At 35.5% G+C, this 26,195-nt stretch overlaps 1 protein-coding gene across 1 annotated transcript in view; it reads right to left on the reverse strand.

The window, feature by feature from the left end:
* Window positions 1–26,195, reverse strand: part of FMN2 (formin 2) — a gene marked incomplete at both ends in the record, with an annotated part of 159,210 nt that overhangs the window by 110,296 nt on the left and 22,719 nt on the right. Inside the window, 2 exons of the mRNA XM_082306194.1 lie at window positions 10,921–10,982; window positions 17,183–17,330. Coding sequence (XP_082162320.1) covers window positions 10,921–10,982; window positions 17,183–17,330 — 210 coding nt within the window. The remainder of the gene's footprint in view (window positions 1–10,920; window positions 10,983–17,182; window positions 17,331–26,195) is intronic.

Genomic DNA, 26,195 nt, shown 5'->3' on the forward strand with positions numbered 1-26,195 from the left:
ACACACACACACGTGTCTATATTATACATTTATCTAATGCTAGCTATCTCAACTTGCATTCACTTACATACTTTATGAACAGACATAATGTGTCTTCTTCTTCTGAAAACATACATAATGGCAGTTCTTAATGGTAATTTTGGAATATTTGAAAAATAAAGACACATTACAGTTTAGTTTTAGAAGTTAATGCCTTATACTATTACAAGCCAACAAGTTGCATCACCAGTTTGATAGTTTTCAGCAGTTTGTCACTTAGTATCACGAAATTTCCTCTCTGGGTAGAATTCATATTTAGGTGATAGGATTATACCTCTTTGGTTTTTTCCAAAACGTTAACCTTTTAACTTCTCTAAATCAGAATTTATGATTCAGAGTCCATGCTGCTACGTGATTGCAAGCACACACAGGGAATAGAAGCATACAGTTAAACAGGATTAAGATGGCAAAATAAAGGACCTCTCAGGTCTTCCAATAAGTCAATGCCTGGTGGTATTAGCAGCATCCAATTACTTGGAAGGATGCTCTTTCCAACTGGCTCTGTTAATAAATGCCTCTTTACTATGTGAAGTGAAAAATTTTTGAGCGTGCATGCTCACCAAATGGCAAAAAGTAGTGCCACAGTAAGGATTTAATTCAGAGAAATGTGATCTCTATCCAGGTTTCTCTTTTTAAAGCTGTCTCATTTTCAAAGCTGCTTCCTGCAACTGCAGATCAACCTTAAGAAAAGGAGACACAACATCTTAACAGGCATCTTCAGTGCTACAGTGATTGTCAAATAAGTACTGATGGACAGTTGATTTGCATTCAAACAAAATAGCATCCATCTAATTAATTCTCAAATCTTTTTTGAGAAGCTTTTATTATATTGAAGGTGCATGTATGGGGACAAAGGAGATACGTTTTCACAATAGTTTAAGCTACGCTCCATGTTTCTTCCTACAACCACAAGGAAACATGATACACAGGTCTCCAAGATAGCACTGAAAAAGCAAGCCCTGGAATAGAAACGCTGTAATGCACTGCCCTGCCTGAAGTGATAAACTTTCTTTAGTGGACATGAGCTAATCTCCCACACAGTGACACAGTGCAACAGATGGATTACACCAGGCTGCATTGTGCTGGCATTGGGACTATTTAGCTGTTCCTAAACTAAAGAGCTAGGACGTGTCTAATCAACCAAGAGGTTTTGCCATTTGGGTGACCAAAAAAAAAAAAAAAAAATTACATGCAGAAATCAATAATTATTGCAATTCAAATAGTTCAAATAAACAAACATAGGATCAGCAGGGAGCATGGACCTTTGAAGAAAGATGCTGGCTTTTAAAGCTGGAAGTCAGAAGAAAACAGTTTTCTTCAGATTCAGTTTCCTGAAGCTTCTGTTCCTGAACAGTTTCAATTCCTTATCCCTGGGCTAAGTGCATTGCAGAAGATAAGATCCCGTTTCTTTGCAGTTCCCATTTTAGTAAGTAATAAAAAACAAAAGCCAAAAACCAACTTTAGATGCATCAAAGATTGAAAGAGTTTTCTCTCTGTAAATCATAAGACTCTTAACTGAGCTGAAATATAACCTTAGGTTATCTGCAAGTTCTGCTACAATAGGAACCTCAAAAGAATTTCGTAGACTACAGACAAGACAAGATAAAAAAAATACATCTCACAGAACCACTGACCACCACTGAATTAGCTGCAATCGGGTCTTTCAGCAGATGAAAAGATAACTAAAACCTAGCCACCTATGCCAGCAATCCAATAAGCAACAGGTACCTTAAGAGTCACAGATTTCCTTAAAAGTTGGGATAAAAACTGTTCTGGATTTATTTTCTGCTCAATATTTAGGCTGTTTATTGAAATGACTATCACATGATGAATCACTTCCTTTCTCCTATTGCCTGAAGTTGTCCTGAAGTGTTTTAACTATAAGTCTAAAAGGTTTGAGTAGTTTTCCTATGTACCCAGGCCAGGGTAACCATCCATCTCATTCTGTTAAAACACAAAATAAAATCTGGCATACCTTGAACATTACTACATTGGCATACTAGAAAAAAGAGTTGAACGTTTTCACACCAGGCCTTTCTTGATTTTTCCATTCAACTTGAGATTGACCGGCAACCTGGGAAGTAGTCACTGTGTAAACTACCTCATTCTATTATTATTTCTGTATTCTTTATATACAGAAACTATACTAGCTTTTATGCTAGAAATAACAGTAAGGATTTCACTGCCCAAAATGTGAACATTAATAATCTAAATTTGAAGGACTCAGAACGCCTTTAATTTCTTCCCCTGATGGTCCAGTACTGGAGATCAAAAAAGGTAACGATTTTCCAGGTGAACTTTTCCACATTCTGATAAGCAACTGTCCAGAGTATGATACTTCTACACAGTAGAAGTATCCCTTTTATCCTAGAGTTTTATCCAAGCCTTTTTATCCAAGAGTTCAGCCAGACCACAAAATGGGAGGTTCACATGCTGCTTTTGTTTCAGGCTTCCAGCAGCGAATAAGCAGCAAAAAATATCCACAGTAAGAATAAATCTTTGTAGAAAGGGATGAATAGTCTTCACTACCCTGAAATATGAGCCTACGACAGAAAAAGTTTGGAGAAATGGAATCAGAGTCTTCACAAGTGTATCCACAAACATGCTGAAGGAAAGGGGCTGGAGGTCAGTCAGCTTCTCTAACTCTTTGAAAGTGTGAAGGCTGTATTAAAAGTAAGGTTGTATCATTTTGGGTGAGAGAACAATAAATAAAATCAATCACAATCAAATCATCAAAGACGAGCTTTACATTTTGAGAGATTAAGTAAAAAGTTTTGGTATCATGGACATTAGAAAAAAATCATTTGTCGTCAGAAAAGTTGAATATTGAAAACAAAGTAATTAAACATCGAGGAACATGCAAGTTAAGTTTTATCAGTAGTTTTGGGCTTTGAATATACCTATCAGCATATTCTCTTTACTCTTAAGTTCTCATTCAAGTATGGCAATATGCCATGGTTATGGTTGTTGTTTGTTGGGGTTTTTTTGTTTGTTTGTTTGTTTGTTTAAGAATTTGGGATATTTCTAAGTTAAAGAAATATTCATTTTTACTAAGAAAAACATTTCATTCTCATCTGAAATAGAATTTCAGTTTTAGAGAATTTAAGAAAAGAAATTTGTATTTTAATAAGTACAAATCTGCTATATATTTTGCTCTGACCAGCAATGCATAGATGGAATGAACACTCTCAATTTACCTGTTTTCACGAGTAAAAGGAGTGAGGAGTCAGCAGAGAAAATAGAACACAATTTAAAACTGCATTTTCAAGAAGTATACGCCTATCATGCATTTCTATTCACTGCTCCCTCAGAGAAGTGACAGTGCTCTGCTAGTATTTTACAAGCAGCTCACTATAAAAGGCAGGAGAAAACCACAGTAGTGCTCAGAATCACACACAGAGAGAAAAGAGGTAATTCATCCTATCCAAGCCCTATCCCATACAATAAATCATCTCTTGAACAAGAAGAAAGTCTATCACATTATAGCCAAGGATTTTAAGTACCATCAAGTAATTCTGGTTAAAATAAACAAGTTTCTCAGTTTTATTCTCATTTCTCCTTGTTTTCGCGTCAATGACAGAAGAAAGGGAAGTGTCTGTAAATCCTAAGTCAACTTCCATTGGATAGAATTTGCAAGCACACTGTTCAGGCATTATTATTGCCTGAAACTTAAGGTTGGTGCTACTTTTCAAAGAAGTTGTACCTAAAATGACAAAAAAGTCTGTCTGGTTGTGCCTAAGTATAAAGCATAGACAAAATGGAAAATTCAGAATGCCCATTATAATTACTAGATGCTGTAAGTACACAGTATTTGAATTAAGAGTAACTCACGGGAAATATATGTGCTTTTAGAGCACAGAACAACACATCAGAAACATAGCAAGACTGATCATTTTACCACTGACTAGGCAAAGCAGGAAGCACATATTAGCACTACCACATCGCCATCCTTGGAGATGAGCAAAATCCCGAGAAAAACAACCGAACGTCTAAGCTAGCCTTGCTTGAGAGAGGATGCTGGTGAGGAAGGGATTGGACAGCATGATGTCCTAATGCCTATTCAGCCCTAAATTATCCTATAATTTTTATGTTATTTCAGAGCTATAATTGAGGTAGCATGCCATGTATCAAAGACGGAAAACAATAAAGAGCCTTTCAAATTTAAATGAGCATATAAGTAAAACTTCATCTTGACATTAACATCAAGAACACAGATTAGAACAGAACAAATTTTAGTCTCACCATGGCCAGGAGGAACAGCGCAAAAATTTGCTATTGTCACTCCATTGAAAATTATACCAATGTATTGTTCCTTTTAAAGAAGCAAACACTGCCTTCAAGCAAAACAACAGAAGTCAATCCAAGTATTGTGAAGTCTGGATATAATACAAAATACTAACATTTGTTCTGAGAATTAACTGCTTTTATTTTTCTACCACACAGGCTTGACATATTATACTCCTTTATTTATTTTTATTTAAATATGGAGTCTATGATTTATATTCTATGTCAATTAATTGATAAAAATTATGTCAGATGCACTTTTATCCTTTTTTTTTTATTTTTTATTATTATTATTTTTTTTAATTATTATTTAATCTCTCCCTCATCAGACCTAAATGGAAAAGATTCAGGATTACGGTTGAAGAAATGAATTTCATATCCAACAGAAAATTGACCTCTTTATTTAAATGATGGTAATTCACTAGTAAAACTTTTAAATTATCACTACAAAGACAATCATTCAGAAGTCTTGTAGACCAAATTAAATGTGTTCCCTTCACTGGTTTAAAAACAAACAAACAAACTTAACAGTGACAGAACAGAACTTTCTAAATATTTAATGTTTCCAGATTTTTGTTACTATTTTTAGGATGCAATTCTATTATCTTTGAGAGATGCTCCAATTACTAAACCTTGGTCAGATTACACATAGTAAATCCGCGTACTTTTTAAAGGCTAACTTATTAACCACCAGAAAGCCACCACTTTCTGACTGGAAAAAAAAAAAAGAAAAAAAAAATTCTCACTGTAGAGTATCTGCAGGACCCCCCAGGAATTACTTAAAAGTGCCTTGCACAGTCTGTTCAAAAATGTTTAACTGCCACCTAGTGGCTCAGTAGGCCGACTTCTTATGATGTCTTTCAGGCTCTGTAATAAAACATTTCTTCCCTCTTTTCTAATATTTCTACTTGCGTTCTCATCCTTCCTTCACAGCCTAAGAAATCCCGACATTATCCGAAGACATTGTTTTAATCAGTAAGTTCAGCTACTAGTCATATAGGAAGGAGAACAGACTGGAACAGACAATCTCTGTTTAAATTATATTGAGGTCTCAACTCAGAGATCCTCACTTCATGTTTTAAAAAGTTTAATTAATTAATCTACTACAGCTGTAGAGCATGAAAAATCTATTCGTGCTTATTAGGCTTTCTAAAAACAAACCAAATAGAAACTTGAAAACTGCAGCACATTTAAACTGAAGAGTAAGTTCTAATATTAAGAATCAAGCACAGAGTTCCACCAATAAAACTGGAAACTTCTGCATAAGAACTATATTTCATGAACATAAAAGACAGAGTATACCTGATTTGCACTTATCACGTCCTGGAGTGAAATTTGACAGAGGTTAGACTCCCCTTTACTGCCTGAGCAAAATGCTCTGCACTTCAGCAGTTCCTATGACCTCAGCAGTAAAGTCTTCTGCCAGGTTTCTATCATGTCTTGTTTCATACAAACTTTGTTTCCTTTCTGTGCATTTTTGATAGAGCATAATTTATTCTCAAGGCTAACAAGAAAACATTATCTGCCTACATATGCTTCCTAATATTCACCTGCTTTAAGCTAAGGTATCCCAATTCTAACATTACCATTGAACATACAGTTAGAAGATAAGTTCCTGTGCACCACATATTGCATATCTGGCTTTATTTTTTGCAAAATAAGAACAAAACAGATTTACACCTCTGAATTTTTTTAGCTTTTTGTTTTCTGAGATTGGGGTATGCTAGCATGATGTTGCAGGAAGTTTACATTGATACAGTTCTCCTTAAAACAATATATCCAATTCTGTTTGTCAGGACAGAGATCAATCAGTTAGCTATAGTATTTACTTTGAAAAATGCAATAGGTACAGACTTCATTATCATTTGATTCATATGGAAAACTTCCAAAAAATTTGCTGCTTTCATACTCCTTTCTTTCCTCAATGAGACAACTGAATCTAGTAGATCCTTGTGAATATGTTACATATTTTTGCTGTTTTTTGTTGTTATTGTTGTGGGTTTTTTTGTTGGTTTTTTTGTTGTTTTTTTTTTTACCCAAATATGTACCTTTTTTTCCCCACTGCTGAAATCTAAGACTTTAGCAATCATACTTTTGTAGGAAAAGAATTGTCTTAGAAGAACTGTTCATTGCCTCCCCAAGCCTTCTCTTCCTCCTTACAAAAAGTAACCCAGCAAGTAGTGAAGGGACAGAAGAGGAGTGGCACATGCTCCCAGGATCACTGGGTTCTTCTGAACAAATATCTCAAGAAAGAACATGCAAAATGAAGCAGCGTAAAAAGAGCCACAGCTACAGAATGGTTTGGGAGCTCATAAAGGAAGAGTTCCCAGTTTTCCTTCAATTACTGTTGAACACAATTGTTAACCAGTCTCATCTGCAGTTTGCCTCTACCCTGATGAAAGCCATGTAATACCAAAATAAAACAGGTTTTAAAAATTTCCCTTTTTTATTTTATTCTTTTTGTACGTGTAGTAGAATCATTTCACCATTTCAGACAAATCTTACATTTACATTCTTTTTCTTACCTTCACCTGTAAAGAATCGTCTTTCTGAAATTTCATTTAAGAGAGAGTTTTGAGCAGCATGCATGTTTCCAAGACAAAGTCTAGTTGTGACATTTTATAATAATGAAAAGTAAATCCCAATCCCGCCAATGTTTTATATTTTCTAAATAGACTGATTATGTATTTATCTTAAAGGATTTCACAACCTTTTTTCTTGTATTACTAAGTGTCAAAATCGGAACATTTCAAATGTCACTAAGTTATTACCCTAAGGAGTTATAATAATTTGTAGTTACAGACTAGAGTAAGAAAACAGGTCCCCGCTGAAAGGCTGAGAGAGGGGTTTCCAGCAAAGTATAGTAGTTAGGAATAGTCTAAAGAGACACTCCAAGAGTCAGACTTATAAAGTTTTCGAAGTGGAAAGTATATTCAACATGGCAAAACATGTCCTGTAATTTAAGGTTTTTAAGGCTAGAATTGTTTCCCTATGATATTGTTGGAAAGTGCACCAATAGATCATGCAGCATAAATCTGTCTTCAGTGCCTGAGAACTGCCAAAATTTGTCTGGTTGTTACTACCAGTTGAAGTACGTGGCGTTCCAAGAAGGCATATAATTTTGGTTGAGGGATTATTTGTTGGTTTAAATGGAGTGAACCAAACCAAAGTGAACAACTGAGCAGGAAACATTACAGGCATAAGAATTTTTTGATGGCAAGATTTTTCCACTGTAAATATAGTTTAAACACTCCGTGTAAACTATCTCATAACCAAACTGCTAGAAATTGGAACAGTCTGGCAAAACCTCATCTTCTGAGACAGGACTACAGAGATCAGTCATCGTCAATGGCATGAAGAAGAATTCATTACATCTGGATGCTGAACTTTAAATAAACGTAATGAGGGCTTTCTTTTTAAATGTGTGATACTCAGAATAGGCACTCATCACAAACAATCAAAAAAAGAAGAAATCTAAAATATTTTGATAATAAGGCATGTAAGAGAACAAGGAATTTAGGTGACTTCCAAACAGCTTTAGGTTTTTGGTTCTGCAATGTCCCACTACTAACCAAAGCCCAGTTTTCATGTACTCATTTTACAATTATAAGATGCAATGCCTTTTTTTTTTTTTTTTTTTTATACTTTCTGCTAAGACTCTGTTTTTACCTACCATGTAAACAAAATAAAGCAAATCTGAAAACTGAGTTAAAATGTAGGGAAAATTGCAAGGCTACCACAAAAGATCAGGGGTGTGAAACAGAAAGGAAATTTCTTACACAAAAATACAGCTGTCAAATCTAAACATCAGGTTTGAAGCTGGAGTTTCTAAATTAGGATATTCAATTTTTCTCTTCTTCCTTCACTAAAGGAGTTAGGCCTAACAAAGCTTTCTCTGTTTGTACTGGGAAGACTAAGCAGACATTGTTGCTCCTCTTCGGCATTTCAAAACCAGGACCTGAAATGGCTGCCAATTTTTCTTATTTTTCTTCTGCTTACCAATTCCTGCACTAAAAACAAGCACACCTCCAGGCCTTTTTTTTTTTTTTTTTTTAACTGCAATTTTTAGAAATTAGCTATTTTGGACTCAAAAGAGCAGTCTTAAAAACTTTAGGAAATTATGCTGCAAAATATGAAGGTTATGTCTAACATTGTAAAGGTAAGGAAATGGAGAAAATATATAAAAAAGCCCCTTCCAGTGGCAAGAAAGTGTAGAATCGAGGCTCTGTTTGTGTGTTAATTGTGATTTTAATTTAGTATTATTCTGAATCTTTTAGTTAACTTTATCATAAGTGACATAAATTACCAGCATCATGTTACATTTGCGTTTGTTTCTATGTCAATATAGACAATCTCCAATTATTTCAATAGCATGTGGAAAATGTCTTTTCCCAGGAAAGGGAGAGGGAAGAAGCCTGTAAGTAGACTTAGTTGATCAGCTTCAAATTTTACACTAGGGCTCTCTTCCTTTTTCATGTATTGAAAGAAAAGAGAAAAATCACCTGCTTTGCTAACTTCAGCCAATGCTTGCTTTCTTCAGAAAGAAAAAAACTATGGACAAGCTAGACAAAGACTAAAAGAGGCTAGATCTCTAACAGAAACATTTCATAGTATTTCATCACTTTAAAAAAGCACAAGTAACACCAAGAATGATCTGATTGCAGTAAAGGATTTATATAGATAGATACTGATATATAGGTAGAATACACTCAGCTGTTCAGGACTGTATAGAAATAGTTTGAACACATGAAAACATTTTATCCACATACAGTTCCTCAAATAGAAACAACTTCCTCTCTGATTTTCAAAACAAACCAGAATGATGATGACATAATATAGCAAAACTTGAGATGATTTTCTGCAAGTGAGGTGATCACAAATTCAAAACAGTTATTTCTGCTCTTCACTGATGAATAATAGTACAGAATGGAAGAAGTTCACATTACTGTCATAAGAGATCAACACTGAGCAAGAGGGACGGGGACCTCTAACAACACTAACAAATGCAATTCCATAATTGTAATACAACATAATAGGCTAGTTTTAAAAATAATAAAAAAAAACCCAACCTGAAGTAAATGTTATTTGTTCAAGCAATCAAACAGTGCTCTAGTGCTGCTGGTTAAATGTCATTCTCATAGCAAGAACCAGTTTCTTGCAGGTAAAGTACTTAAGCATTCATGAACCTATTTTCATTAATTACATTTCCAACAAAAAAGTATTTTTATATAGGTTGTTTCTTGTAATAAATTAAAATCCTAGAGACAGATTAAATATGCTCCTTACATGCAATACCTTTCTGAAGTATAGGAAAAAGTTCTTTTTCACAAGAAATACTAGAAAGCATTGCTACTGGAGCCTGGGTGACTGAAATATAAAAATAGCATGGGACAAATATGTTAGTTTAAACCTACAATATTGCAATGGAGAATAATTTTGTGATATTATTTTAACTAATGGGCTCTAGTTCTTAAATGTTCTCAATTATGGAGGTAGAAGGAATTAGGTAACTGACTAGAAGAACTCCTTTAGTGTTGTTTGACAAGGCAAAAGCCATAAAGGTAATATATCTACTCTCCCCACACATGCTCATAAAATACTTGATTGAACCTGGATTAAATTTGCAGGTCTAGTGATCAGTAGCATGCATTTCACCTCAAAAGCAAATCACTGATAATCTTCACAAATGCTGCTCAATGCAGTGATGCTTGAACCATCCAGTCATTTACAAAAAAAGGAAAAAAAAAAAACCACCCAACACCAAACAAAAAATAAAGAAAATCCACAAAAAACAAACCCCACCAATGGAAAAAAAAAAAAGAAAGAAAAAAAGAAGAGAGACATCAAGAGCTTTTGGGCACTCCTTGCTCCAAACCAAGATTTAAGGAAACCAGAACTTTGCCTTCCTCTTCATGACTTCCAGAACAATTGAGTAGTCTTATTCACTAGTGAGATAAGTCTGGTACCTGTGATCAGAGAGCTGTCACAGAAAATAAGCAAGTCTTTTGAGGAAACAAAATTTGAAGTTCCTCAACTCCATCAAACTGCACCGCATTTAAAGAAGAATACAACATGAATGGTGACATGGTAAAAAAAGATTTAGACTGTGTTTATGTTGAACAAGTCCAATCCAGACTAAGTCTTCACTGTAGCAGTAATACTTTAGCTCCTTTTGAACTCCAGCATGGCACTCTAAATCTGTTTGCCTATTATCTATAATCTTCAGTGGAGAAACAGGAAAAAAAAAAAAAAGTCTTTGCTACTGTTATTCACATGAACTTTTGTAGATTAGCTAATATAACCAGGTCTTTTATTGCTATTCCTTAGTAACGCCATCAGACCTCCAGAACCAAGTGTTAACTTACTTCTGAGTGAACAATAGAATCACCTTAGGCAGGCAGGAACGTTGAATCTCTGTACCTAGATACACTATGGAGCATGCAAGTATTTTGAAATAAAAATTCAGAATCAAAACCACACATCTGAATGTTTGCATTCAGAATATTCAGTACAAAAAACTATTACAAAATGTCTGAAGTATTGCTTCTCCAGTCTTTTTACAAAATGATAGACAAAACACTTCTGTTAGAATCTTACCTGTACCCGCTGAACATCTTCTATGCATTGTATCTGTGTTTCTAGGACAGTAGATTTCGACTCTGAATTTGAAAAGAAGATACAGATTTTAAAATTTCTATATAAAAAAAAAATCATTGATCTTTTGAAATACATATTAAGAATTTCATGAAAAGAGGATAGAATTAAAAAGAAAACAGTGTTAACTGTCTCACTTTCCAAATTATCCATCTAAAATTAAATGAACAGGTTGTATGCATAAATAAAGCTAGTCTGATCTCAATTTGCAATGTATTTATTGTGACTCAACGTAAGTGCTATAATCTTAAATGTGTAGCATATAAAACTTGAAAGAAGTCCATTTTGATTTTCAAAATCTCTGATTCAAAGAAAAATAGTTACTTATGGCTCTATTATATACATTCCATAGAAGGTCAAGGAAAAGTTCTCATGCTTGTTCTGCCCACGCATTCTCATCAAGAAGTATTTCTGTCCTTAAAGGTCTGAAGATTGTGTCTGTTCACAAAAGGCCAAAAGAACCCATGAGTAGGTTGATGACTGTTGGCAGCTACGTTGTCTTTTTCATATCCTCCTCTGGCCCTCCTCTGCCCTACTGTCAAAATTTGAGATCTCCACAATAGAATAGATAGTGATACAGATCTAAACTCACAGTTTAAAAGTGTGCTTGAATGCAATGGGCCTCACTATTGCAAATACATTTTGAGAAATCTCAATTTCACCCCAGCTTTATTATTCACTGTCTACAGCACCTCAGACTTACAAAGGGGTGGTTTGGGACTGTACACTTATTGTGTAAGTGTACAGTCAGAGCTTCCCAGAACTGGGGACATTCAAGCTGAGGATACAAAACTAATTCTTCACCTTTGTACTGAATTCCACACCCTCTCTTTTGGGCAGACGAACCAGCATTAATTTGACTTTTTGAATTTGACCACATTACTCATTTACATTGAAAAATGAAACAGCAATACTTCATTCTAGTAATATCTTCTTCAATTATTTTATACTTTGGAGTAACTAATGAGAATTCTAATGAATATCTAAGCATTCCTTCACTTAGTTACTGTCTTTAAATGAAGAAAAAATTATTTGTCCCAGAATGACAGTTTTAAATGAACTACAGGTCTCCAGCTATCACTGTGACAATGAAGAATAAAATAGCAGTGAGACCAAGAGCTTTTATCTGTGCATTTTTACACGGAAAAATGGGAAAATACCTCCCCCCCCAACTGGATTCCCTTTCTTATTTTAAAACCTGGATAACAATTATTCTATCTACAAATACTAGTCTTTGAGATCTCCGTTTTCATAACATCATTTCAATTTAAATCAAACCTAAATACAAAAGAAATTACATGAAAACCTTGATTATGCTAATATTTATTTCAGTGAGACATGTACTGTACATTCCTGCATTGTTTCTACAGTGCTGTATTTTGATTGCCTGCTGGATAAAAGAAATAACAGATTTTGTGCTGGAAATGACACAAGCATGTAACAACCTAATACAAGTTCAGGATCCTCAAGTCTTTCAGTAAGCCATTGCAGAGAATAACAAAGACTTATTTTTAATGTTTTTATGGAAGAGAGTCTTGTAGTTAAAGCATAGGGCTTGAACTAAAAGCTCTGGTTTCCATTCTGACCTTTCTACAGATGTCTTCTCTGACCTTAAAGAAACTCTCTGTGCCTCAGTTTCCTTGCCTGACAGGAGATAACTAGAAAAAAGAAACAAAAAATAAAAAAAAAAAAACAGCAGCTACATGGTGCAAAGATCTCTAACCAGCTTAGTAGCTACTGCTAATGATGCCTCTTTAAATGGTCATAGCCTAATTTTGTACACAGGACAAGAATAGAAATATTTTTCTTATACCTGACCAGAGAACATGTGCATCTCACCTCCTTCTTATATCTTTTAAGGGTACCACTATACAGCAGGCAAATCTGTTGACCGTTTGCAGGAAGAGTGAAGCAGTTGTGGTCCAGAACCTCTGGACTCATAATTCCTAGACATTTGGCCTCCTCACAGCTTTCTGACAATCCCAGATGCTGGGAGGCGAGATGTACAAGGGGGAAGTTTCTTTGCCCATGGCAGTTATGCTGCGAGGCTACCCCTTGAAAATTAACAATACTCAACCTTTTTTACTTTTTTGATTATTTACTAAAACAGCATTTCAAGTCTCATCTGACAGAATTGTTCCCAGTCATAAAAAGCTGGATGAGGATAGGCTGTCATTAACAGGAAGTAACTCATCATCTCTCACTCTGACAAGTTTTTAGTATGGATAAATCATGCCTTGTTGTTGCATTTCAGAAAAGTCCATTTACTGAAGAAAATTCAGGATGCTACTAATGAATTGGATACTCACTCCTCATTACAACCAAAAGAAACCCACCAAAACCAGTGAATGATTTTTTTCTGGTAAAAGCTATTAATGTCTCTTCCGAAAGAAGGAAAGAGTATTAACATTTTTAAACTAAGCAATTGTGAGATATTTGTCTTACAAATTATCTGGAAGAGAACTTTCTTGGCTAACCCCACCAGAACTGATTTGCAAAACCAGGAAAACTTCACTAGTATTTGGGTATTGGTGATCTCACCAGGGCCTGTGGATGTGATTTTAGATTTCTGTACGGTTGAGAGAAACTTTAAGATGAATTTGATCTTTGCTCACACCAGGTTTTATTCTTTGCCAATGTTGTAGTATAGACAAGACATACACACACAACTTAGAAAGTAATGTCTTCTGTTATACAAATTGGCACAAACTACCTCCCTTACTCAAAAGTTCTTAAAAAAAATAGGGACAGGCTGCTCCTTTATATTTGTCAATATTTAACAATTTGACAGAATTGTCTAGCTTATTTTTAGCTCAGACAGGTTTTGTTCTTAAAAGGGTTCTAAATATAAGCTGAGTTCCTGGTGATACGAGTGGTTAATTTTAAGGTTAGTTTGCCAAAATTCACCAAATATAATCTATTTGCAGCAAACTAACAGGGTTTTATCTTCAGTTAAACAAAACTAAAAAAACCCCCAAAACCCAAAAACAAACGACCACAAGAAAAAAAAGAAGTTAAGAGAAGGAAAAAAGTGCTGTACGATGAATGAAACCTTCCCTTTAACCCAAACCAAGCATTATTTTTCTTCCTCATTTTTCATAAAAGCAAAGGAAATACATGGCTGCACAAGCCTAGTTTTTTTTTAAAGAGACTAACTTCGATTTCAGGGTGTAAACTCACACAGAAATTTAGTGGTGGGACTGTGTCATTTTGCAGGAGAAGGTGTATAATCTTTGAGTCTCTGCCCAGGTGGTTAGGACAGTCATATGTGAGGCAGGTTGACTGGGCTTTAGTGCCTGCATACTTGCCTTTTCCTATATGTTAAGTGAAATAGTGTCATCAGCAAAGACTGAAATAATTGAATTTCAAATACCCTGTTGTGTTCAGATTCAGGCAATGTGCTGGGGCGTGGGAGTGATAGAGTCAAATACCATAAGCAGCAACAGAAACAGATTTTGGGTATTCAGATGGAAAATTAGTGGCATACACATTGGTCTTATTGGTGATATTGACTCATTTTGTCCAAAAACTTTTCTGAATCCAGAACTGAAAAATGTTTTTGGCATAAGTACCTGCTGACTTGAACCCAAATTCACATTAGGTATTTCCAAACTTCAGTTTTTTAATAAATAGCCAACCTAAAAAACAAACAAACAAACAAACAAAAAAACCACCCAACCATCCTGACCAAAACCCAAAAAAAACCCCTCAACCATCCTGACCAAAAAAACAAAAGAACCTCTGACCACTCTAGTAGCCATTTCCTTACACCCAACAACACTCCACATGACACAGAGGACACAGCAAAACTATTTAATATATACTATATTAAACAGATGATTAACTACTTTGCCAATTTAGGAACAGATTACCTAAGACCTTGCAGAATTTTCTCTTGGCTTACTTAAAGCTTGAAGGCCTAGTATTGTCCTCATGCTAAAATGTGAATAATAAAAATAAAGACTCTACATATAAAAATATCCTGTTACATTCCTCTCCAGATCAATACTTTCGTCTAAAATGGACTTTTTTTATAAACTGTCTCTAATATTAATATTGTATCTGTTTAATCCATACAGCAATAACTACATATAATGCCAAATACAGCTGCTCTGAACACAGTAATTTAAACCCTTTAAATATGCTTGCCCCATCCACCTTTCAAAGGCACATATACATAAAATACAGTTTAGCTATAAATCTTGGGGAAGGTGTTTATTCTTCAGGCTTCAAACATCACTCACCTCCAGGTTCTTCCACATGGCAAGCATGCAAACAATCAAAAAAAAAAAAGTTAAATTATTTATCTACCTGAATTGTATTCAGAACAATTACATTTTTTTCCTTTTCCCTCCATTCCCTACACTGCAAATTCACATCAAAAACCAAAATTACAATAATATTTTTAAGTGTCATCACCTCGAGTAAATTTTGAGAACTATTTATGTTCCATTTAGAAATAATCACAATACACAATCTTCCGTTTTACTTCTATTTTCTTAATATTTTTGCAGTTTTTGAGAGGGCAGTGGCTGAGATAAGAAACAGAAAAGTACTGTACACATTACATCCATGTAGTAGGTATAATGTTAAATAGAACAACATAGGATGGAAACCAGCCATGTATAAAATGAATACATTTAAAAATTATTAGTATTATCCTCTTGGTGGAAATACTTTTTGAAATTGGTAAAAATAGTAAAAATCTTTATGTTTCAAAATATTTAATGTAATCGACGTTCTTCTAGATTTTAGAGCAAAAAATCTGTTGTTAACTTGCACCAGCCTCTGCTAGGCTAAAACCTCAAAGTAAAATAATAAAATATTTGACCTTTTGTTTTTCCAGTGCAGAGTACATTCATAAATACTCTGATCACATGTCCATTAGCTAAGTCTCCAAGTTGAGAAAGTCCTCTCAGAGTACACGGCAATGAATTCTACTACCACATATGACAGCACTTGCATTGAATACAGCATAAAGCAGCAGATCATTAGTCAAAAACTGAACCAGCCCAACAGTCCAGTACTGCAGCGTTCCACACTCAGCATTGCATGAGTGAGATGGATGCAGAAATGTTTCCTTGACCACTAATAGAGCTGCTTTGGTAAAAGCCACAGCATAAACGATAACATAGCAGTACTGCATTTTTGCTGGCATCACTTATTTTGCTTGTGAACACTGCAATAAGTGATAGCAGTTAAAGTGAAGTGTTGCCATGATAAATGCCGTCCATGCAAGGAATACTTTGCTCATGTTCCAGAGGAAGTGGTAGAGAAGTCCCAAAAAGAAGCAAATCTGAAATTAACTCCACCCAAAGCCTACAAGCAATACAAAGAGATCTGTTGAAATGATGACTTAATTCTTCAAATCTGAGCAATGAAAAAAAAGGAATGGTAGGAAATGGAAAATTTGAGACTACCCAGTGGCTCTCCATGGAGGTCGTGGGGATAAATGCAGTCTAAAAGTGTTGAGAGCTGTTGAATACTAACTAATGCAAAGCTAAGCCTCCAAGAACCTGTGGTATTTGCCCATCAACACTACTAACAGAAAACAGGTTTGAAATTCTCTTCTGAATTTCTTTGTCAGCTACAATAGGTTTTATCTTGTTTTGCTTTAATTCTCAGCTTAAACAAAACTTTTAATGAGTATGCAGAAGATTTCATACTTTTAATGAGTATGCAGAAAATTTCAGAAATTTGGCTAGTAAAGTAACCTCACAAATTTTAAGATAAACTGACTTTGTAAACAAGACCTCAATTTATTTTTCAGATACACTTTTCCTACCTCTCTGTCAGCAGGGGACTGCTGAATCCACAAAGGAATACCTTACACCACTCTAATAACTTTCAGTATACCACCAGTGGGCTTCTGAAGTTTTCCATATTTTTAAGAAGAGAAAAGTACCCATATTTCATGGCTCTGAAGGTATGTAAACTGGAAAAGAGCAAAGGTCAGAACACCTGGTAAAATCCATTAGTCAGCAGATGCCAGGTGCACATCTTGGTTGTTAACAAAAAGCATGCATTTTTGCTGAATATTTTCTATTAGATTCATACTAGCTAACATTATTTCTGATGCTAATCCAAGATCTTAAAATCAGGTATTTGTTAGAAGTTAAGATATTAAGTTTATATCTTGGATTCTAAAAGACAGCAGCTCCCCTCCATGCCATACATATATCTTGTCTGTATCCAAGAACTATACCTTCTTCTGTAATTTTGAGTCTTTGTTCTTCATCTGGAGGTTTGGGTGGGGGCCACACAGATGGAATTCTCCTTGGAAAGCTTCCTTCAATGTAATCTGATGAATGTGTGGGTTGGCTAACTGCAGCCCAAGTATAAAGCTGGTCTTGCTGTGGTTATTAAAAAAAAAAAAAAAAAAAAGTTGAAAAGTTCATATAGAAAGACAAGCTCAAAATATCAAAGCCTTTGTTTCCAACACAAACAGCTCAATATCCACCCCTGTAGCAAGACAGACTTTCTGATGAAAACTAGGGCAAACTTACTCTTTAAGCCAACAGAAAGATTTTAGCTGACCACAATTCAAGTAGTTATGCATCAACATGCACACCTTGTGATTAAATCTTTGTAATACTGTAAACTCTATAGAGATCAATCACAGCAACTGCATAAGTATCCTAGTAAGTGATCCGGAAGTATGCAAATACTGTAGCACAAAACTGGAAAAAAAAAAGATCAAGTCACAGGATGAAATTAGTCATATCACACAGTACTATCTTCTTAAAGATCATGTTCATTACACTTCATTCACACTATTGCCTGAATAAAACACTGGTAATACCTATTTGTCCTGCTGCATATTTCATTTTTAGATTAAAACCTTTTTTTTTTTTTTTAATTAATTTTCAACAGATACTAAACATTGAAGAGACATGCAGGGGGAAGAAAAAATAAAAAATCGCTATTCCGTGTGACTAAGCTTCTACTTGTCTAAAAATAAGTTGTGGTAAGAGCGATAACATTCTATTGAGAGCAACTCACTTAGAACAGACAAAAGCTGGCTATAAAGTAAAAAGTTTTGGTTTACAGAGGGTGCCTCAAACAGTAAGGGTCAAAGCAATCTCGTTTGATCTTTCCAGCATGAAAAACATTGCAAAAATCTAGCCACATACACAGACCTCAGATAAAGGTAAAAATAAATGGATAAAAAGCTTAATACAAAATCACATCAGGTTCTTTACATAGCCCTGGACTCTATGTTCCTTGAAGAGCTTATCCTTTTCCCATTACTATGCTACTGTGTTTGAATATCCAAACAAGCTTGATTAATGCAATTCTTTCAGTAAATTAGTACTTTCCATTTGTCTAATTCCAGCTTTTTAGAGGATATGTATTTTTGCATTTCTGCCTAATTTCCAGTACTGTACATACTATGTAAAGAAAAAGAAAAGGTGCTGGATTTTGCTATTTATCTTGTTTCTGCACCATCCAAATCTCAAAAACACAGAGGAAAATAAGATTCAAAAAAAGTCATCGAGGCAAACGAGAACAGAGTTTTTTTGCCCACTCTACCACCTTACACAGTTCAGGGAACAGAGGGAAGAACAAGCTCTACAGAGGGTTAGCTGGGTAAGCTGTTGACTTTCAACGGCATTACATGTAGGGTTACAGGGCAATAAAAGAGAACACAACAGACTGTAGATAATATTGACATAGCATGAATGAGGAAGACAAACAGTTAAACTGTTCCTGGACATGATATTTCACTACACCAGTTCTTGAAAGATACAGTACAATCATTCAACAACAAATTTTTGAAGTATGATTAGTCTACATGAATTAAGAAGCATTAAAAAAAATATGGTATGTCTCAGAATTATTGCACAGATGGGATACATTATGAGGGTAATAAAATATGAAGTACCTATGTTCTTGCTGACAGAATTTATAGCATATAAACTATGAAGAGTTATAAATTAAGACATCACACAACTCCATAACCGACTCCTAACCTAGCATGGGAGATTTGTTTGTGAGTCTAAAAGACAGTATCTTTTGGTTTGTGTTGTTTTTTGTTTTGGGATTCTTTTCATTCACTATTCAACATAGAAAAGGATGCTGGAATAGACTCATCATGTAATAGAAATCTACAGAGGTAAATGTAAATTTGCAAAGATGCTTTGAAGGGATTTGCACTACAACCAAAATGTATCCATGTTCACCATATAAACAAGGTATTTAACAACAGCTACATTCAGATTACTTGCAAACTTAGAAACATAATTTAAAATATGAAAAACCCTCATGACAGAAAGGTAGTCTGAAGGTCTGGACTTCAAGTTGATAGTCGATAAACTACACTTAAAATGGGAAAAGATTAACCCTGTCTCCACTTTCGTGCCCTTCAAAAGAGATGAATCATTTGAATGTCCTAATTCCTACTCACTCAAGATACTGTGCAAAATCTAATCCTTTTTACCTCTTGTCTTTAGCTCCTTGTCAGTTAATATACTAACCCATCTCATTTCACCTTTTCCAACTCTGATAATGCCAAAAACTTGCATGATTATTAGAACATTTTGAACAAAGATTTATGCAGCTAATTCTATGATGCTGAAGTACTATTCAAGCAAAAGAAACAACACAGTCCAAATAAAAAAATCCAGATTTGCTTTTATCATTAATAATTGTAATACAAGCATTCACGAACCTGGATTTCTACATCCAACTTTTTCTCCTTTAATCTTTCCATTTCAGAGGCAATTTTTACTAGATATCATTGTAAGTACAGCCAGTGAATACTCTTACCGTGATCAACCTTTGAATACACCTGGAATTTCCACTTCATCTTGCTCAGACTCCACTATTTAGTCTTTAAAGTACTTCTTTTAGGGAAAAAAAAAAAAAAAATATATATATCCTTTTAATGAATGATCCCAGTCTTATTTATTCAGACTCATTTCTGGGCGGACATTGAAAGCTTAAAGCTGTCTGAGTCCAGTGCACTAAACGTGATGTCAAGAAGAGTTCTCGTTTCCACACATCCTTACACAGCACTTTCCACTGGTACTTAAAACTGCAGAGCATTCGCACATGGGCAAGGCAAACTGCCTGCAGGATCTGATGGTACCTAATCAATAGACATTTTACCACTTATAGATGCTAGCATTTAGAATAGAGTCACAGAGAGTCAGGTCTGTAGTTTAACTCACTCTCTTCCCAGCCAACTCTCAGTAGGCACAAAGAATGGCTTTTTGTAACAAATTTTCATTCTCAAATGTACCACTGTGGTACATTTCAGGTACATAATGTATTAAATATTAATTATGTTCCTTCACGGCTTGAGCTAAAGATATGCTTTCCTGCTAATCTTTAAAGATGGAAGCCAATGCTGTAAGCTACTCAAAGTAAGGGCCTCCAGCAAATGACACAAAGAGGCTGGTGGACCCAGAACTAGGGCCATGAGCTAGACCTGCAGCCAACATCAGAAGGCATACTGGTGGACCCTGAGCTTTCAGAAAAGGGGTCACACATTTTTCACACTGAGACACCAGGTTTGTTTCCCAGGCCACAGATTGAATTAGAGATTACTATATCCCCCACTGTAGGAATATAATGTGCAACCTTGAACCTATGCTTTTGGCAGCTGTATTGCTCCTGGAGATATGCAGGTAATATGACCCTTTGTTCAACACCACTTCAGTTTTTAATCAACTGTTTATCTGCTTCTAGTTCAAAGGACAAAGATAGCCATTGTGAGAAATACTTAAAAGAGGTACAAGAGATGGAGTTGAAACAGCAATAAATGTATACGTCCATCCAAACTGGTTGCAAAAGCATGAATTAGCAATGCGAAAATCAAGGCGGGGGGAATCTGACCAGAAGTATTTTGACAATTCTCAAGGACAAAGAAAAAAAAAAAAGCGCAGTCAGATCATGAGCAGTGAGATGGGAAAGGTGGAGCAGTACAGAGGCACACTGCTGTCAGGAGTAGCCTCTGCTCTTCAGCTCAGCACAGCAGTAGATGGGGGAAACGCATTAGCAGTACTTCTAAACTTTCTTAGACTACAGTGAATTGCTACTAACTTCCCTGATGGTTCCTGTGTTAAGCCATGATGGAATCATGCCCTATCTTGCAGGGCATTTGTTTTCAAATGCTAAACTTGAACAATTTTTCACTAGAACCCCAAACATTCAAAGTTATCCTGAAGAGGGGAGGACAGAAGGGTTGGCATGTCCGCAGACAGGTATAAATGGACCAGGAGCAAACACAGAGCGGTAGTTACAAGAAGATTCCAACTCATGACATCAGTCTGGATGTGGACAGCCTTCCAGTGGGAAGAGCTGGAAGAGTGGGGAGAGGAAAAAGTATAACTGCATTTAAGATGAAACTAGATAAACTCAGTGGAATTACATTACACAGAAGGTGTTTTCCAGGCTAAGAGCTCCAAAGAGCTTGTTCCACACTTGTATACAACTGCTTTGTCATTTAGACTGTTTCAAGTGCATGGAAGGAATTTTTTTTTTTCCATTCACTAAGTTTAATCTTTCTAATGTACTAGGTATACACCTCTAAAATGAAAGAAAGCCAATTGCACATTCCCACTGCATATAAATAGTTAATTGGACAAGTAAGGTTTTAGTTCAAGAAATTAGAGACAGACTACCTCAAAATGCTCTTATCAGCAGGAGACTATTTTAAAAGCTGCTTAAAATAAAGCAAAGAAATCAATACTATCAAGAATGGGGAAAGTGGTTTACTTTTTGAGGAGAGGTTCAGCAATAAAGCTCTGTCTGACCACTGACAGAACGAGAGCAGTGATTAAACATGGCTGTACTAGTAAGCATAGCTGCCTTCCAAGGCTGAAAAACAGCAAGTCAGTCATAATACTGTAACATATGGCTGAAGTAGCACTTTATCCTCATGAACTAAATTTGATGCATGAGCATTTTACTTGAGTGATTTCTTTCTTTTCAGAAAACTGATGTGCCTCATTAATTTGTTTAAAAACACTTCAAGTGTCAAAAAACCATGAAACATTTCTTTCCCATGAAATGACTTCAACCTCCTCAACAAAACAAAACAAACTTGCTTGATCCCATCAAACTTTGTTCCGGATTCAACATCATATCCTGGGGCTATGAGATGCCAACAGAGCCAATAGCCCTGTAGTTAGGGCGCTCATGGGGAAAGGAAATCAGGAAATTAAATTCCAGATTTCCACATCTATTCTCATTCAGTTCCAGAGTTATTGTCTTGGTCTTCCTATTTCCCAATAACTTCTACATTTAATATAGCTGGATAGGCTGAACTGGTGAGCTTACAACAAAATTGCTTTAGAAGAGGGAAGTGGCTAGCCTTCTATGAAACAGAAGAACCTCAAGATCTAGCCTCTTTACACATCTGACAAACTCCAGCTTGGAAGACCACATCCCAAGACCTGTTACTTTGATCATCTGGCAGTGTGTCTTTCTCATTTACTCTCTCCTGAAATTCTAAGGTGAGGCGAGAAGCCTCTCCATCAGGAGTTGTTTTCACTTACACTACACAGTTCTGCAATAAGTTTGGATTCCGACAAATTTGAATTTTCCAAAGAAATCTGTTTCATTAGAAAATTCCTTTCACCTCTATTCCATTTGAAAAGGTGATAATTACTACTGTAAAAACTTCCTCTTGAAAGCAGAGACACACAGTAATCAACTCTCACTGTATTCTCAATTCCAAGCTAGAACTAACATACAGAACTAATGTATCAGTGTATTAGTGAACAGTGAACTAATATACAGAAAGTCATAAAATATAAAGATCTCTTGAGGTGACAGGGTGACCATCACCTTCACCCAATGCATAATGATTTTGAAAATATTAAACAGGTGGTGTAAACTTAACATCCAGTATGTGCCTCTTGAAACTGTTCTTCAGAATAACAAGCAGGTAAGCAATGTTCTCTGCAAAAAGCAGCATGGAAACCTAGCAACATCCTACATATAAAATACCTCAGTTGAAAGTATATACAGTAGCATCACCACAAGTAACTGGAAAGGAGAAAGAAAAAGAAAAAGAAAGAGAAAGAAAAAGAAAAAAGAAAAAGAGAAGGCTAGAAGGCTGCAAGGCCAGATGTAACAATTATAAAATAAATATGCAATTAAAATGAAAAAAAAAAAAAAAAAAAAGGAAGCAGGGAAACAGCATAAAAGGAACACTTCAGCCCAGTGATCATCCAACTGTTTCCATTTTACTACTCTCAGGAATATTCAGAGTTGCTCACCACAAAAGACAAAGTGTCACAAAGTGTGATTGGGCAATGGAAAAGGAAGAGGAGACATGAGGGCTTTGATTTAGCCAAACTCAACTGCCATGGTAACCTACATGACAAACAATGATTAAGACAGCAGATTAACAATCTGTTTTCTCTGCTTTATTCCACAATTTTCACTCGTTAACTTTTAAAGTCTTATTTGCTACTGACCCCCAATATACTGCTGTGACAAATTTCATAAAATGGGACTACATTCAGTTTTACGCATTTTATTCCCAAGCATTGAAAGTATGCTTGAAGAAATGTTGCATTGTTGCCAGCTTTGTGCTGCAGTTTGGAAGAGAAGTTCTCCTAGCTGAAGTCAGTTCTTGGGGAAGTTGCTCTTTGGAAAATGATCACTGGTATTTTGGCTCTCTGACTTCTGAGAAAGGAGTCTGCCTGCAATCTGTTTAACTACTAATTTTCTGACTGGCCTAAACAGTGCAAATAAGTTAAAATTAAGTAAAGTCTTCATGTCACTAACTCCTCTTCCAGCTAACCTGCAAAGTCCAACCATCTGCTACTACTCAGAAAAATGGAAGCGGTGTCTTTATTTCCTGAAAAAGCATTTGCATCACCACAGGTGGCCAGGAGATAATAGGAAAACAGCCATTTTTATAGCATTTCCCATTTATATTGTCTGGCACTCTGCATCCTTGTGGAAGTGCTATTTCAGAAACAGATGACAACCTACTCAGGCATCATAACTATGAATCGCGCAAGGCGCAGTCCCTATCCCAAACTGTCAAACATGCCTATGTATAAGTCACATCATAACATAGTAAAGACAGACACCATCCAGATGATGTCCATTTAGCTCTTTCATTATAGAATACGCTGAAATAATATATAAATCAAGGAGGCATTAACAGCAGCACTCAACACAGTAACAGAATTCAATAAAAGCACTGAAAAAGATGTAGGGAGTGCTAGTCCAATCAAAATGTCACCAGAACTAAGGAAAGATGAAAGAGCTTAGTGTGCATTTCAGACACATATGGAAGAAGATATTGCGGATTAGTGCCACGTGAAAAAAAGTAGTTGTTGGATCCTTCAGTGCGCAATAGAGATTAAGTTCCCAAACAAGGAGTATAGTATAGATACAAAGGCATGCTCAGTTTTCTTCTCGAAAGCACTTACAAAATGATAATAGAAAGCCTCTATCACAAAAGCATTTAAGTTTTCACTGAGAATTTAAGTGTTTTAAACCTAATGTTCAGAAACAACACACAAAACTACTTGTTTTGTCATATTTTTTAATGGCACAGTGAAGCTAAATAAAGTTGCCTTGGAAATAGGACAGTGTCAGCTTTTTTTATTGGTGTATGAACAGTTTAAATTCTAATGCAAATGTCTATAATTTATACACATTACTCATGGCTCTCCAAAGACAGATATCTATCTCTCCAAAGATAATTCCAAGCTTCTAGCTTCTGTGATACATCATTAACAAAGGAGCTAAGCAGGAGACGAGATCTCTACTTGTTGAAAATTGTGATCCTCCAACAGGTGGCTCCAAAACTTGCCTGTGGTTACATTCTTGCCAAAGATGCACTGTTTAGCCAGCTCAGTCTTGTGTTTATTTTACTCTAATAGGATAATATAATGAGGTAACATGCTAAAAAGCTTAGGACTACACTTGCACTACAGAAATACGATTATTTAATAACATGACACAGTCATTTGGGACTGACTAGAGTTTTTCACAAAGCATTAACATTCTTTGAATAGGCTTTTGCTAATCTATCTTTCTACAAGTTGTGCATTTACTTACTTGGCTATTTTTTAAAAAAATTATTTTTATAAACTCTTTTTTTTCTTTTATAAAATATTAGCAGAAGAATGAAAGACTGTAAAGATAGCCTGACAAGTAAGAAGTCATAACATCCATGAGGCAATAATTAGCAGCCTCTCCAGGAGACAGGAAACTAGCAAAAAGAGCATCATATTTCTAGACAGCGAATCTGCCATTGTACATTTACTTACTCTAAGATACTCTTTACATTATAAGAAGAGTAGGCAGGAAGAGTTATAGTGAAAGCTTCCACTGCTTCTCAACAGCAAACATCTTAAAAATCTCAACCCTGTCTACTTCTGTAACTTTTAAGGCTTTGTTCAACTTTTATTTTTCAGACTAATCTTTTATTTTGGGCATCTGCCAAAATCTGTTTCAAAAGAAATAATTGATAAAATGGGCCCAGATAGAACATGAAAGTTTTCTCTTAAGTTCTTAAAACAGTTTTAAAGTTTCTATCCTTTGGACTATGACTTAAAATTTGGCAAAAATGTCAGAGACTTCAAGAACATGCCATTTCCAATCATCATTAAAATCTATCCAAAATCTGACCAAGTTATAAGCCTCTGAAAACTGGGCACCATCCTCAGCATAAATGTGATGACAGCCGCTAGTTCTCTGAAGATTTATGCTTTCATTAGGTATTTGTTGGTCCTTCATGTTTGTCATATACTAACAAAGGGGTAAGCATCATGCCCGCAAAGCGTAACCTACACCAGTAACACAAGTGCTAAGAATTTGATTTAAACTGGCTTCCAGGAGCCATTATAATACTAGTCCAAGAAACTAAGAGCTGCAAAAGTTGTCTATACTCTTAATGCATTGCCTAATTGCAGTCAGACAGCGTGGAAGATAAAGAAATAGGATCCAATGAGAAAAGTAAAAGAGGTTGTGTACAATTATTTAATGGGGTGAGGCAGAGGCCCACGCTGAAGCCTGGAATGTCTTGGGAGACAGAAAAAAGCAGATCTCATGTGTGTTACTGAGAAAACAGACACAAGATTTGGATACGCAGTTGTAAGACAGGGAGAACTAGAGGTGACCACCGGGCAAGAGTATAAAGAAGATGAGAATATAATCAGAGTGCGCAATTGCAAACATTTCAAGACAGCACAGAGTTCAGCATTAGCCATGTTAAATTAAATTCGCTGGAGGACGTCCAG

The sequence above is a fragment of the Platalea leucorodia genome, assembly GCF_965183815.1.
Source record: "Platalea leucorodia genome assembly, chromosome: 3".
Taxonomy (NCBI): domain Eukaryota; kingdom Metazoa; phylum Chordata; class Aves; order Pelecaniformes; family Threskiornithidae; genus Platalea; species Platalea leucorodia.